The sequence below is a fragment of the Phocoena sinus genome, chromosome 8 (assembly GCF_008692025.1).
Source record: "Phocoena sinus isolate mPhoSin1 chromosome 8, mPhoSin1.pri, whole genome shotgun sequence".
In the NCBI taxonomy this organism is placed as follows: domain Eukaryota; kingdom Metazoa; phylum Chordata; class Mammalia; order Artiodactyla; family Phocoenidae; genus Phocoena; species Phocoena sinus.
The window spans coordinates 46,210,186-46,224,832 of record NC_045770.1 but is presented as its reverse complement, the minus strand read 5'-3'; the positions used below and the strand labels follow the sequence as shown (position 1 = coordinate 46,224,832).

At 48.4% G+C, this 14,647-nt stretch overlaps 1 protein-coding gene and 1 long non-coding RNA gene across 2 annotated transcripts; one reads left to right on the top strand and one right to left on the bottom strand.

Moving 5' to 3' along the window:
• Positions 1 to 291: 291 nt before the first annotated feature.
• On the bottom strand, positions 292 to 9,870 carry FZD4 (frizzled class receptor 4). The gene is made up of 2 exons (XM_032641101.1): positions 9,261 to 9,870; positions 292 to 6,649 (listed from the first exon to the last, which is right to left on the bottom strand). Exons 1-2 carry the CDS (start codon positions 9,543 to 9,545, stop codon positions 5,321 to 5,323), a joined length of 1,614 nt encoding a protein of 537 aa, XP_032496992.1. The 5' UTR covers positions 9,546 to 9,870; the 3' UTR covers positions 292 to 5,320.
• A 186-nt stretch (positions 9,871 to 10,056) lies between these two features.
• Positions 10,057 to 14,423, top strand: LOC116758619. The gene is made up of 4 exons (XR_004351198.1): positions 10,057 to 10,162; positions 12,166 to 12,294; positions 12,480 to 12,558; positions 13,937 to 14,423. It is a non-coding gene; the product is annotated as an uncharacterized LOC116758619 (long non-coding RNA).
• The last annotated feature ends 224 nt before the right edge of the window (positions 14,424 to 14,647 follow it).

The following is a 14,647-nucleotide window of genomic DNA, read 5'->3' as shown; positions in this document are numbered from 1 at the left end:
CATGGGGTGACAGCTTGAGAACTATAGTCACATCTGAAGTATCAAGTGACCACTTGAGTGTTACCGATGACCACAGTAGTGATAAAGTCTGTTGACTTTGCATCTCGGGGGTTTGCTGACCCAAGAGAAATCCCAGGGGGGGGGAAATAGCACCAGCCCAAAAAAAAAAAAAAAAAAGACGAGGCTTTCCCTCTGCCCTGCAAACCCAGTTCTCTATTTCTCACTGCTGGGTAAGCATGCTTCCCAGGGGCTTTCAGACACCTGCAGGAATAGGCCAAATCACACACCAGCTACTAAACAAAACTTTATTTTCCTTTGATACAAAAATTAAATAGCAAAGTTTATTTATTTATTTATTTTTGTACAGTGATAAATTAGAAATTTACAGTACAGACATCAATGCAGACATACGTTTGTACATCCTCAAAAGCAGGGTCCATTTCCTCTGACCTTCAGCAACTCGTTCAGGGCATGTAGGAGGGTTTGCCTGGTACCTCTGTGTCGAACATCTAAAAGTCCCTCAGGTAGGCCTCGAGGTGGCCGGAGCTCGGGTGGCACGGGGGCCCGAGAACAGCCACAGAGCACAAGCGTGTCTGCCTCACCAGCAGGTCGAAATCCATCTCTGCAGAGATCACACCTGATATTTATTCTGCCTTTCCTACAAAGAGCTCGAGGGGCCTTTGTCCTCCTTCCTTCTAAAGTCTCACGACATCCCTGTGAGGTAGGAAAAAATTCAGGACCACCTAGATGCCCCACGGGGAGACACCTGGAAAGCAGCCTCCCCTCCCCAAACCCTCAGCCATACCAGCCCGAGCCCTCAGCAGGATGGGGGAAGGTGCACACCTGGGAGAGCAGATGGACCCAGTCTCCAGGGGGCAGGGGCTCTCGCCCCCTCCCCGGAAGCCTTCTGGGATGACAGTGGTCATGTACTGAATATTGTAGGCGATCAGGGAGCTACAAAAGCTTGGAGGACACGGCTCATAGGACCCCAAGCAGGCCCTCTACAAGTTGCCTGGGTGAATACTGGGAATTTGCTGATGCAAAGAAGAAGGGAAATAAGGCAAACCAGGAACAGGCAACTGGGTATACCAAGGAGAAGAGGCCTATTGGGGAGATCTGGGGTTCACTTCCCTCCAGGTAACACCCAGTGGGCCATCACTGCACATGTGCGTGGCAAGAGGCAGCAGCAGACAGCTCAAACCAGGCCGCAGCGAAACAAAATCCATTATTTAAGGCTCTGGTATCTGATCCTTGGTAGGAGCAAAATGCTCTCCTAGGAGTTTCCAAGATCTACAGCCTAGGCCCAGAAGAAAAATGAGAACCCGGGTCCTTTGCCAGACATAATACAAACCCAGACGGGGACTCTGAACCCAAGTATAATAGAGGAACAAAAAGAACCATCAGAGTCCAATGACTCGACGTCTCTGGCTGGAATAGCAACTCTCTCCAATCTCCTCCATCATAGAATGAAATGCAGGATGTACAACAGATCGATTCCGGGGGCTCCTTCCAGAGTCTGGGCTCCACAGCCCTCTCCCCTAACTGCCGTTGTGGCCACCTCGCTAGAAGCCGAGGCTTGCACCATCCTGGTGAAATCTTAAGCTGAGTCTGCCTTCCAGGGCTGAGGCTGTCGAGTTTCTCTTTACACCCTCGGGCCTCGGCTTGGTTCCCAACACTGAATTCCGTGACCAGGGAGCTGAGGGGGGCCGGAGAGGACAGGGCTGGGGGTGCTGGTAACATCACAATTCAGAACCTAGATACAGAAGTTTCCCACGGTCCAGGTCTGGAGGATGCAGGGGAGGGAGGGCCAGGGGAAAGCAAAGTCAGAGAGCATCTCAGGGAAATAAAAAGTGTCACCGCTTCTCCTGTTGCAGGTCCCTGGGTAAGCTGCCAGATCAGAAGCAGTCTCAGAGATCAGGAGACGAGTCTCCATAGAGGAAAAAGGATATGAATCAACCAAGTAGCTCCATCAGGCGGTCCTGGCCAGTTCCACTCTTCCCATGTTCCTCTGCCCTGAGGTGTGGCCTTTATGAAGGAGGAGAAAGGAGTTTGCCAGAGAGGAGGCTGGACAGAGGTGCCCTTGGTCCCTGTTGAGGCCAAGGGATTTTTGTAGGAAGCTATAATTATACCTACTTATCCTAGATTTCCGAGAAAGAAAAAGAACGCTAACCTTTTCCCTAGCAAGATGCTGTCCTCAAATTCACCTGTACGAGTCACCAGAACACCCCAAGCCCTAAACTGCCTGCTCCCGAAGCCATATTAGATGTGGGAGTTCATGTCCTTGTAGCCAATGTTTGTGATCTTCCTAGGAGACTTCCACGGAGACTGTCATGAAACAGAGCTGATGCTTTCTGGCAAAGCCCCTGTGAATCGATTTGCAAGGAATCCTGGGAAGGGATAAGTGATGGGTTAAAGGGAGAAAGACCCAGGAGGAGGTTTATGGGATGGTGACCGTGGAACAGATGGCAATTCAGTAGCCCCTGCGACTTCCTGAAACCAATGGCCAAGTTCAGCAGATCCAGGGGCATCCCACTCCAGGTCGGTTAGAAGAACAGAGCTGATCCTCCCTGACATCTCCTAAGGTGCCTAACACAGGGCTTTACACACAGTTAGCACTCAATAAATGTGCTGATAATTAACCTTTTTTAAAACCAATACCAACTTAACAGGTGATGGGTTTGTTTCAAGGTAACTGATATCTAACTCTTGGCCACAAAGCTCCTTTCTTAAAACCGTAAACACTCTCCGTGGTGTGGAATGTGAAAGGAACGGCCTATAAGCCTGTGACATTGCCAAGGCTACTCATCTATTCTGCATCGATGAGACTTCTGATCAAATATCTATTTCTCCTGTGAAGGCAAGAGATTTATGGAAGAGACACGTTACAACCCAGAGAGCTCCAAAACTTGGGGGTCCAGGTTCACCCAAGTACTCTTATTGTTACTTATTTGTTACTATTCATAAATATTGAGCACCCTTTCCATGCCGGGCCCTCTGCTAGGTGCTGCGTCGGTCACACGATCACTGAAACATTACAAAGAGAACTGCATTACAATCCCCTGCCTGGTCCTTCTTTCCTTTCCTGGGCCAGAGTCTCCGCACAACTCCCAAGACACTGGAGCGGAGCGTGAGTAAGGGCAGGCTCTGCCCCTGGGTGCATGCTCCAGGGCCCCGGCCAGCTATGGGAACCATCTGCAAGCAGCACAGGGCGTTCACATTTTACATTTCCTAGGCGATGCAGTCTCAGATGCAGTTCAACTGGTCCTTCTGGGGATCATTTCTCATGCTCCTGGAGCCCTGACCCAGAGTCCAGCCAAGGTACTCAGGCTCAGCACACACAGCAGGGGACACCGGTGCCCACTCAGCATCTGTGTCCAAAGCCCCAAGACTTTGCCTTCCAAAACACGCAACAGACCTTACATGTATCTTCATCTCAGACAGGTCAAGAACCACGCCACAACAGAGAAAGGAGAAAGGAAAATGTCAAACCGGGGGCATAAAGCTCAAACCAAAAAAGACATGCTTATTTCCAGAATTTGAACTCCTCTTTGGAATTTTGAGTCCCTGGAAATATTTTTCCACAAAGAAATGTGATAGAAGAGCTTTCCTACCTGTTTTAAAGGGGGAAGGAGCATGAATAAATAAATAAATGAGTCATCGCAAGGTAGTTGCTGAAGCAAAGACAGGTATGAACTTCAAGGACAGCAACCTGTGACATCGTCAATAATTTGTCCCAGAGATCTGGTGATTAGAAGGCCTGAGGCGGGTTAGGGGAAAGGCCAGTTACAATTTTAAAAGAATCGGCAGCTTTTGAGAGTCTGCTAGGGGGTACCCCCTTGCAAGGAACATAAAGCATAAATTTTAAAAGCTCTGCAAAAGGCAATTAAGACCTGTGCTGTTAGAGTTTGCAGTTCATTTCATATGGTCTACACTTTATTCCCTACGAACCAATCAAGCTCCTGGCTGGCATTCTGGAGATTCATTAAGCACCATATAAATACTCCAGGCCACACTGCCTCCAAGGAAATCTTACACGGAGCCCTTGCCAATTACTAGGAAATGATTATGCACCAAGTAGTTGGATTAGCTGTCCTCAGCTCCCTTTACAAAATTGAAAAAGTCTCCATTGTGGTAAGCAGACCAGACTCTGATAACATTCTTATGCTAAAGAAAAAAAAAAAAAAAGGCACTATCATTCTGAGAATGCAAGCTGACCATAGCTTTAAAGTCAGCTGAGTAACGGTTGTGTCATGGTCCAAGAATGTGCTTTTAATTGTAATTGACACACACAAGTTACATAGCTAATCTGTGTGAATGCAAAGTTGCCAAGAAACTTAACATTTTAGCTCTTCCAGACTGGCGTCTGCATAGATGCAATCACACAAGTAAAATATATTAAGTCCCCATTGCTCAATGCAGTCGGTCTCTGGGGTGGGTAAGGTAAGTCGACTTGGTAAATATCATTTTCCTCTGAATTAAGTGATTGTCAAGAAAGTGAATCACCCTTCCTTTCCCCCTCATTAGGCATGCTGCAGTGCAAACATTCCTATAAAAAAATACCTGTTTTTGAGTCATTAACGTAAAATGGAGAAAACAGCAGCAGCCTAGGACAGAGCTGTTGAAATTTAAGAGGAAGAGAGGGAAGAAAAGTCCACTGGATACCTTATGTGTGTTTGTACAGTACTTTTGTTTGTTCAAACAATTCTGTTTTATGACAAAGGCACTGAAAGATTCTGACACCACCTCTTGGGAGAGCAATCCACAAAGTTCGAAACAGCAGACAGTACACCACAGAAAATGTTTATGTTAGACCAGCCAAACTCTAAAACTCTTGTAACACTTCTCTGAACCCAGCGTTTCCAGTGTTTATAGATTGCTTTGCTATCTGAAAGACCCAGTTAGTATTTAAAATTTTTAAAGGGTTAAAAAAGTTAATCTTTCTCCCTGCAAGTTGCCTACTCACAGCTCAAATCCCACCCTGCAGGGAAAAGCAGCATCGCCCCGGACCTCCTGGAATCTAGGCAGGACCTCCACGCTCCAAGCTGCGACCTGCTAAAGTGATCAATGTTTTGATTTTTCACAGCTTTGAAAGCCTCTAACTGGCTTTTCCATTTTGGATCATTCCAAAGTCCGCAGCAAAAATCATTAGTTTTATGATGCTGGGGGGAGACGGGGGAGAGTGGTGGAGGGTTATGGGGGTCACTTAAGAGTTGCTAGCTTGTTCAAACTGAGATTCACTGCATGAAGCTTTTAGTAGCATTTGCACCGCAATGCTGGCATGCCCCCTTCAAAATCTGGAAAGCATGGAGGCTGGCTAGCCTTATACCACAGTTTCATTGCCTCTCCCAGGCTTCACCCAACCATTCCCTCTTTTTTCTCTCTTTACCTTCCCAGAATTCACCAATCTGTTGGAACACCTCTGCCACGTGTGAAGAGTTTTGGCAGACCAAATCCACATGCCTGAAGTGATGCCTACCAGCAAAGACATAAAAATTTTCAGCATCTCAACCGCCATATTGGAGTCATCTGCAGAATACCGGAACAGCGCCCAGTTGGAGATTTCATAGAAATAACAGGCAATCACACAGGTTGCAGGCACCGTGTACAGGACTGAGAAGACCCCAATCTTGACCATCAGCCTTTCCAACTTGTCTGTCTTTGTCCCATCCTTTTGAAGATTCGACCGAATTTTGAACAAGGCCACCAAGCCTGCAGCAATGAACAAAGTTCCAATCACCAAGTAAGTGAAGAGAGGAGCCACCACAAAGCCCGTGAGGGCATCAAGGTTTTGGTTCCCCACGTAGCATAGGCCAGTCAGTTCATCTGCATCCACCAGTCTCATAATCAAGATGACAATGGTTTTCACTGCAGGGATAGCCCAGGCTGCAATGTGGAAATAAGAGCTGTGCATTTCAATGGCTTCATGACCCCATTTGAGTCCGGCTGCCAAAAACCAAGTGAGTGTCAGAATAACCCACCAGATGGAACTGGCCATTCCAAAAAAGTACATCAGCAAGAAAATGATTGCACATCCTGTGTTCTTAAGTCCTTCTTGGATGAGAACAGGTTCTGCTGCCTCTTCAAAATCGCAGGATATCCTTTCCCGGCCTACAGTCAGCCTGACAATATAAGCAATGCTATAAATATTATAGCACATACTGAGAAATATGATGGGGCGCTCCGGGTAGGAAAACCTGGCAGAATCGATCAGGAAGGTCAGCACAGTGAAGGCGGTAGAGATGAAGCACAGGCTGGCCCACACGGCCATCCAGATATCGGTGAACTCCTTGGCCGAACGGCTGTATAAGCCAGCATCATAGCCACACTTGAGAACGCAGTTCAGGCTCCTCTTCACCCAGATGTACTGATCAGAGTTGGTTCCCACGGAATGGCACTCTTCCCCAGGCTGGATGGGGGTTTTGTGAGGTAAGGGCACCTCCTCATCACCTGGCCCTTCCATGCACATGTGGTTGTGGTCATTCTGTGGTGGGAATTTGCTGCAGTTCAGGCTATCTGGCCAGGCAAATCCAAATTCCTTCAGGACAGGCTCGCAACGTCTCTTGACCGAAAGACACATCCCGCCGCAGGGGCCGATGGGGATATTGACCTTCTCTGTGCACATGGGCACATACACGGAACAAAGGAAGAACTGGAAAAGTCATGAAATGAGCAAAGAAAACAATGACTTGGAAGTTTGACCAAAGGCTTGCACAAAACTGACTCGAATGCTTCTGGGCAAAGTACGCATCTACTTTTAAATCAGTCTACGGGGTGTCTGTTGACTCTGACCTCAAACAAATGTACCTAATAATCCATCACTTGCACACTTTTTTTCTTTTGGGTCTAGTAATCCTTTCCAGGAGAACATAGATAAATAAATATATAAAAGGGACACGAAGAATTACATAATCCCTTTTTGCACAACACTTAGGGAAATAAACCTTAAAAAGCTGACTTTGAGTCTCCCTCCCCGTTCAGCTACTATTTGAAAGAGCTGGATAGACTAACCAAATGACTCAGTCCTTTGGGTGATAGGGTGATTTATTTTTACCCCCATTTCTTTATCACCGTACAAATAAATGTAAAAAAAAAAAAAAAGTAGATACGGCTTTTCTCATGTTAATATTCTCTCCTTTCTCTATTTTATCCCCTAAAATTATTTTTTTAACCAGTCTCATATTGAAAGAGAAAATGTCCTCACTGAGATACTGTTAAATCCAAGGATGGGATGCAGGTTGAAGCCTCTGGATACCAGGGGTTTGTTTGGCCAGGTTTCCTCAAAGAATAATAATGAAGCACAATAGGAAAATATAAATGTTCAGTCCCTGAAACTGCAACACCAGCAGGGGAGAGTCCAGTTGCTGTCCTCAATTCCTCCAGCATTGATAAACAGTCTGCTTGGCTCCTTACAGATGTTGTCTATGAAGTCTAGAGTTACAAGTAACTATTTTCCAGCATGTAAAGGGATCCAGTCCTGTCCTTCAAAACAGCTTGGCTGCCTCCCCAGGATACATGTAATTAAAAATATATATCCCTGCAAAAGCTGTTTCACCAAGAAAATTGTCACTGATGTCAGGATATGTGCTGTTTCCAAACTGAGAGCAAGAGAATCATTTTCTTAAGTTTTTATAACCTAGTTCTAAAGTCCTGAAACTTCCAAAGGGACATTTTACCAGCAACAGGTCTAATCCCAACCATCTTTCTGAAACCACAATCCAACTTTTCAAATGACCTATGTAAAAACATGCACCTAGTAAGTCAGCTACCTGCCTGTTTCTTATCTCTCAAAAGTTACAACCAGAACCACAGATTTCTAAAGCTTTTAGCCTGGATAACTATCCTCTATTTCCCCCAACTTCTCTCTTTTCTAAATTTCTAAAAATCACTCGTAGCCTCACCAGTCAAAACACAACCAGTGTGCTTTGGGACAGCCTGGAAGGGTGGGATGGGGAGAGTGGGAGGGAGGGAGACGCAAGAGTGAAGACATATGGGAACATATGTATATGTATAGCTGATTCACTTTGTTGTAAAGCAGAAACTAACACACCATTGTAAAGCAATTATACCCCAATAAAGATGTTTAAAAAAAAAAAAAAAAAAAAAAAAAAAAAAAACACAACCAGTGTTAACATTTTTAAAAATTTCCTTTATGTTCTTTTTTTTTTTTTTTTTTTTTTTTTATAATGAACTGGTTGGGGCTTCCCTGGTGGCGCAGTGGTTGAGAGTCCGCCTGCCAATGCAGAGGACGCGGGTTCGTGCCCCGGTCCGGGAAGATCCCACATGCCGCGGTGCGGCTGGGCCCGTGAGCCATGGCCGCTGAGCCTGCGTGTCCGGAGCCTGTGCTCCGCAACGGGAGAGGCCACAACAGTGAGAGGCCCGCCTACCGCAAAAAAAAAATAAAAAATAAATAAATGAACTGGTTGTTGTTATAAGATTATAATCACCCTGTATATGCAAATTCTTCACTTTTTATGGTAGGATGAACATTTTCTATATTATTACATAAGCTTTAATATCTTTAATGACTGCAAAAACAAACAAAAAAACCCCACAAAACTTCCAATACACAAACTACCTTCTGGAGCTTGACCATACTAACGCTGTAACGTTAGTATGTAACGACCATACATACTAGCTATTGCCAAGTGATAGCTTCTCCCCCGCCAAGTACTAAACCTGCCCTTAACCCTGAGGCTAAGAAGGAACTCAAGCCATCGCAGCCATTCCTTACTTCGTGACCTCTAAAATCATGCAGGACGACGCGAGGGGCCATTCTGCAGAAACGGGGCAGGGGTGTTTCATTTAATAACACACCCAAAAAATACGGGGGGAGGAAGGAGGTCGGTGAGGGAGGAGAAGTTCCCGTCTCCTTATCTCTCCTTCCAAGTCTTAGCTGCAGCTGGCTGCCCTGCCTGGGACTCGCCCACCGAGCAGCGGCGGCCAGAATCCTTGGCAAAGATAACTCTCAGCTCCACTGGGGTTAGGGGCTTGGCCAGACACGGGTGGGCAGGGGAGAAAAACGGAAGGGCGGGGTGTAAGAGTGGGTCCTTTCGCAGGCCAGATGACTTACACAATGTTTTGGCTTCCAGTCCCTGAGAAGGGACAGAAAAGTGGGGGTGGGAATGGAAATCACTTCTCCAGGATAGTTAATACCCTTCAGACTTAGGAAGGGGGCAAGGGGCTCGACTTGGCAAGGGCTCCACGGAGTTAGTTTGGGGCGTCCCTGCCCAAGGGGTCCCGCCCGGGGTAGGTGCGCCCACCTGCAGCTGGCTGGAGCAGCCGTACTGGATGAGCGGCGTGAAAGTTGTCAGCTGCAGCTCGGCGTCCGTCTGCAGCTCGTGCCCCACCAGGTTGGGCATCTTGGTCACGTTGTAGCCCAGGTTCTGGCACATAGAGATGCGGATGGGGTCGCAGCGCCGCTCCTCCTCGTCCCCGAAGCCCCGCGCCGGCCTCAGGAGCAGCAGCAAGAGCAGCAGCAGCCGCAGGCTGAGACCGACGCCCCCGGGGGCCCTCAGGACGCGCGGCCCTGCGCCCCGCCAGGCCATGGCCAGAGTCGGGGGGCAGAGGCGGCGGTGGCGAGGGCTGCTCCAGCAGACACCCCCAGTTTGCACGGGGGAGCCGGCTGCCCGCGCTGCTCCCAGCTCCGGGAAAGGAAGTGTGATAAGGCGCCAAGGGCGACGAGGGGGCAGCGGCCGGGCTCTCCCGCAGCTGCGCGCGACTGTGTGGGGTATTAGACGCCCCCGGCCGGGGCCGAAGGACAGACTGCGAGGGTCATGGCTACAGGCGGCGAGCCCCCAAACCGGCGCCGGCCGCGGCCGCTCAGCGTCTCCGCGAAGCCCGCCAGCACGCAGCGCCGCTCGGGTCTCACCACCCAAACCCTCCGAGGCGCTGGAGTTTTGCTGGGCGGCGGCGGGACGGGACGGACAGCGCGCCTCTCCAATGGCCGGGCGCCGTGGCCAGCGAGGGGCGGGGCCGCTCTGCCCTGGGCAGGGTCAGGCTCCCGCCCGCCCGCCCCCCTCCTCCGCCCCTCCCTCCCGTCCCGTAGCGCTCCGCCCCGCTTCCCGGCTCTCACTTTCCTCCCACCCGGTTCGCGGCGCTTGGGGGCCAGGCGGGGATGGAGCCGAGACGCTCCAGCCGGGCCAGCCTCCCCCTTCTCTCCCAGGTGAGAAGCGCTCCCAGAGGAGTCGGCTCCCTTTTCCTTTTTTACTTCCAGCTGTCACCTCAGCCCGTGGCCACTTCCCCATCAAGCAGAGAAACGTATACAAAGAACATGGGATTTGGCTTTACAAAGATTGTGCCTTTAAATCCGGCTGTGTGACCTTGAGCAGATTGCTCAGCCTCTAGGCGTCAGTTTCCTCATCCGTAAAGAGACTTGGGAGGATTAGAGATAACGCGTAAAATGCTTAGCACCGTGCCTGGTACAGCGTGAGCTCGCAGCTATTTTCACTCCGAGCTTGCTTGGGTTGGAGCCCGCCCCCCCTCTCCCCGCCCCCAGCCTCGGCCTGACCTGCACCCGGGAGCTGTCTGTCTCCAGCCGCGAATGGGGGAGGCGCCCCGGAGCAGCAGACCAGCCAACGGTCTCGCGCTCCGATTGCCTCACCGTATGAAATGAAATTCCACAGGGGGATTCGAAAGGAAATGAGACCGGGACGCTCCGTGCTTCTCGGCCCGCCGCCCTTCCTGTCTCGGGGACACGGTTTCTAAATAAGGTTGGGAGGGTGAGAGGGCAGGAGGGGAGAAGCTTGACCTGTGCATGGGGGGCTGAGAAGGCGCACAACCGCCGGGGCTCCCCTTCCCCAGCCTCCCGGGCATCCCTCCCCTGCAGCCTGCATCTCTTTCTGACTTATTCTGCTTCTGCGGTAGTCCTGGGGCTCATGCCAGCCGTGTTTTTATCCAACTTTTCCCTCTCACTACCAGCCCTTCTCCCCACCCGCCCCTCCTTGGACGGAGCTTTGTGCTAGCCCACACTCTCCACTTTCCAGTCGGGCCAGGGAAACCCTCAGCAGGTGGATTCCTAAGCCATTTACTCGTTGCAGGACTGTGGTCAAGCCAGTGTGCCTCTCGGAGCCTCAGACTGGCCATCTGTAAAATGAGGAAGTTCATATCTCCCCCCACACAGTTGTTCTGAGTTAAATGAGATAATGCGTGTAAATCGTTGAGCGCACTGACACATCCTAAGCGCCGAATAACTTGGTTATTGTTCTTGTTGTGGGACATCTTCTGCAGCCCAGGTCTGAGTTAAGAGCTTTCTACTCTCTTCCTGAGTTATTTTGGCCCAACACTTATACCACTGTTTTCCAGGGACTTGATGGCAGGGACCAAGTTTGAATGTGTGTTTATAACCTCCCATTTCAGCTAAGTCTGGCATATGGCAGAGGCTGGATGCAAGTTGGAAGGGCCTCTGTACCACTCATGTGGTGCTCATTCATCTGCAGAGTAATGCATGAGACCATTGGCCTACAGAGATGAATAAATGATTAGATGAATGAATCAAATGAATAGATGATTCTCACCCTGTAGGAACTCACAGGAGGAGACAAAGAATAAAAAGACAACTGTAACTCGATGTGTAAGTGCACACAGAGAGAGTTGTGGGTAAATTGAAGGTAGAGGTAGCTGAGTTTGGAGGACTGCCCAAAGGGGGATGGTCAGCAGAATTCTGAGCTACTGGACAAAGCAGAGCTATGTGCGATTGGCACTTCTCCTACGGCACTTGCGGGGCAGGGAGGGGAGCTTGCTTTGTGCTAAAGATATGTGTACATGGTTTATTAAACAATGGAGTCCATGAGGTAAAGAAGCAGGAGCTGTCCCTCGCACGGGGCCTGGCACACAGAGGGAACCCACTGGTGTTGGGTGAAGGAATACCATTAAGTCAATAGCAAATAACTCATATAGAACCTTTACTTTGTGCCAGATACTGTTTTACACACTGTACATGCATTATGTCATTTATTTCACACAACAGCCTGAGAAAACTGATGTTCCGAGAGGTTAAGCACTTTGCCCAGGAACACAGAGTAAGTGACAGAGAAGGACTCAGATGCATATCTGCCTGGCCCAGAGGTCTGCGTGCATGGCACTGCTCTTACAGAGGAAGCTGCTTGACACTTGGCCTAATCCGTAGTTAAAGATGATACTTTTGTGATCTGGACCTCTCATTCCTAGAGCCCGGGCATCCCTGCCTCAGCCTGCTTGAAGTGACTGTCTCCTTTGAGAACACTTGAGAAAGCCCCTTGCCCGTCAGAAGCTTTTCCTGTCAACAGCTTTTCTTTCCCGGCATGGAACTCATCGCAGGTATTTTCCAAAAAAGAAAGCCAGGGGAATCACATTTCAGTCTGAATGTGGAAAGAAAACAAAGACCACGACTTAGAACTAAGTCTGAATGGCCTGGAGCGCCTCAGCCTCCCTCTCACAGAGTGGTTTACACAGTCGACAATCTGCGCCTGGTGACAGGCATGGCATGTTTGTCTTTGTTGCAGAAAACACTTCCCCAAGGGAGTTCCAGGCAGAAGGCTATCCACCCTGTGACACGCAGAGCGTTTAGGAGAGGAGTAGAAGGTAGGGGCTTGGGAATAGACCTTCTGTTAACCTAAAGGACAGGCCATGGGTCCCTAGTGGCTCTGGCCTGAGTGCCTGGGCAGCTTCTTAGTCCACTCCCTGAGTAATAAGGATGCAACCACTTTGGAGCGGCAACAAACATGACTTCAGCGGGCTGTTGGGCAGTTGGAGGGCTCTCCATTTGCATCTAATGAGAGGCTGGGTTCCAATTAACTCCTGTGATGTGTTAATTTTTCAACCTGACATTTTCTGCTCTCATAGATTCTTGTAATGGTTCCTAAATTAAAGGCTGCATTTGAAGGCTAACGTTTAGGTTAAAATCCACCACCTAGGGGGGTAGGGGGGGCCTATAAACATCCTTTCCCTCCTAAGGGAAACTTCTCATTTGCAGTTCTTTGCTAACCCAATTAAGTGCTGAAGTAGTCACCCTAGAGCCTGCTTTTTATTTCCTGCGAAACAATCCAACTAATCCATATTCAATAGCTTCCAAGAAAAGTCTTATTCCAACCACTCATGAAGAAACCAGCTTCTTTGAATCTGAACAGAACATTTAAAACTCACAAAGAGCTGTCTTGATAGAAAATGCAAGAAAGTGGTTCATTATTATCCTGTTTGGTTTTTGAGGGGAAAATTCACTGCGACTAAAACCTCATAAGGATTGGGAATTTACTGTGGGACAACAGAAGCATAGGGAGAAGCCATGCCCCATCCCATGGGTTTATGGACAGTCTAGGTGCTGCATCTTACCCTGCACCCGAACTAGTTATAAAACAAGAACATGTGTACTGAATAAAGCAGAAGGAAACACTAATCTTGCTCAAAGTTGAGGAATCAGAGGCCCCGAGAGGTTAAGTAATGACAGAGGCAAATCCCCTTCTTATAATTGTTGCACCATTAGCTAGCAGAGAAGAATCAAGTCACCATAGAACTCCTGGGTATCAAGGAATCAAAGCCCTGTTGTTCCTCTTTCCAAGCATAAAATGGTACAGAGGACACTCTTACTTGTTGGTGGTGATGGTTTAATGCACAGATGATCAACCAATAACCTTTGCAGGAGACAAAAAGTAATGCAAACATTTTAGACCTCCACAACCTCGTTTCATTTCAGTATTTATCAGTCAAGCCATTAGCAAATGTTCAATGATGTTTAGTCCAAATAACCATTGTGGACATGTCACTGAGCTGAGTACTGAGTGGTATGCAGGTATAAAAGGAGGACCCTGCCTTCAAGGAGCTTATAGTCACATTGGAGGAGATTAAGACATGAGACCAAGAGTGAAACAAGCTTGTTTATAGTTAAGAGCTTTTTCTTGAGCTCTCTTACTGTATTATACGTTTGGTTTCTTTGTTTCTGTTTTTTTTGTTTTATTTCTTTCAGTCTCCTTCGCAATCCTCTGAGGTTACAGGCTGTGCTGAACAGCAAAGAAAAATACTACCTGACCCAATGAAGGCTCTCAATAGATATTTGTTGAATAAATAAATGAATGGGGGACTTCCTTGGTGGCACAGTGGTTAAGAATCTGCCTGCCAGTGCAGGGGACACGGGTTCAAGCCCTGGTCCGTGAAGATCCCACATGCTGCAGAGCACCTAAGCCCATGCATCACAGCTACGGAGCCGGCGCTTTAGAGCCCCATGAGCCACAACTACTGAGCCTGCGTGCCGCAACTCTTGAAGCCCACGCACCTAGAGCCTATGCTCTGCAACAAGAGAAGCCACCGCAATGAGAAGCCCGCGCACTGCAAAGAAGAGTAGCCCCCGCTCGCTGTAACTAGAGAAGGCCCACGCGCAGCAACAAAGACCCGATGCGGCCAAAACTAACTAACTAAATAAATTTATTTAAAAAAATAAAATAAATGAATGGTTCAGGCTCTAAGTGCTCTAGTTCTTCAGAAAAAGAAAGCCTTTTTATGTGCTGGGTATAGGTGACAACCAAAATACAACCTAACTGGTCCCAGAATGATGGTCAAATCTATTCTATAAGCTGGTCCTAAAAAACAGCTTTCAGCTTTCTTCTGAACTTGGTTGTTTTGCCAATCATTTATCTTCATTTTTTATTTTACTGTGCCAATTCCTAAGTCTTTTAAGGTA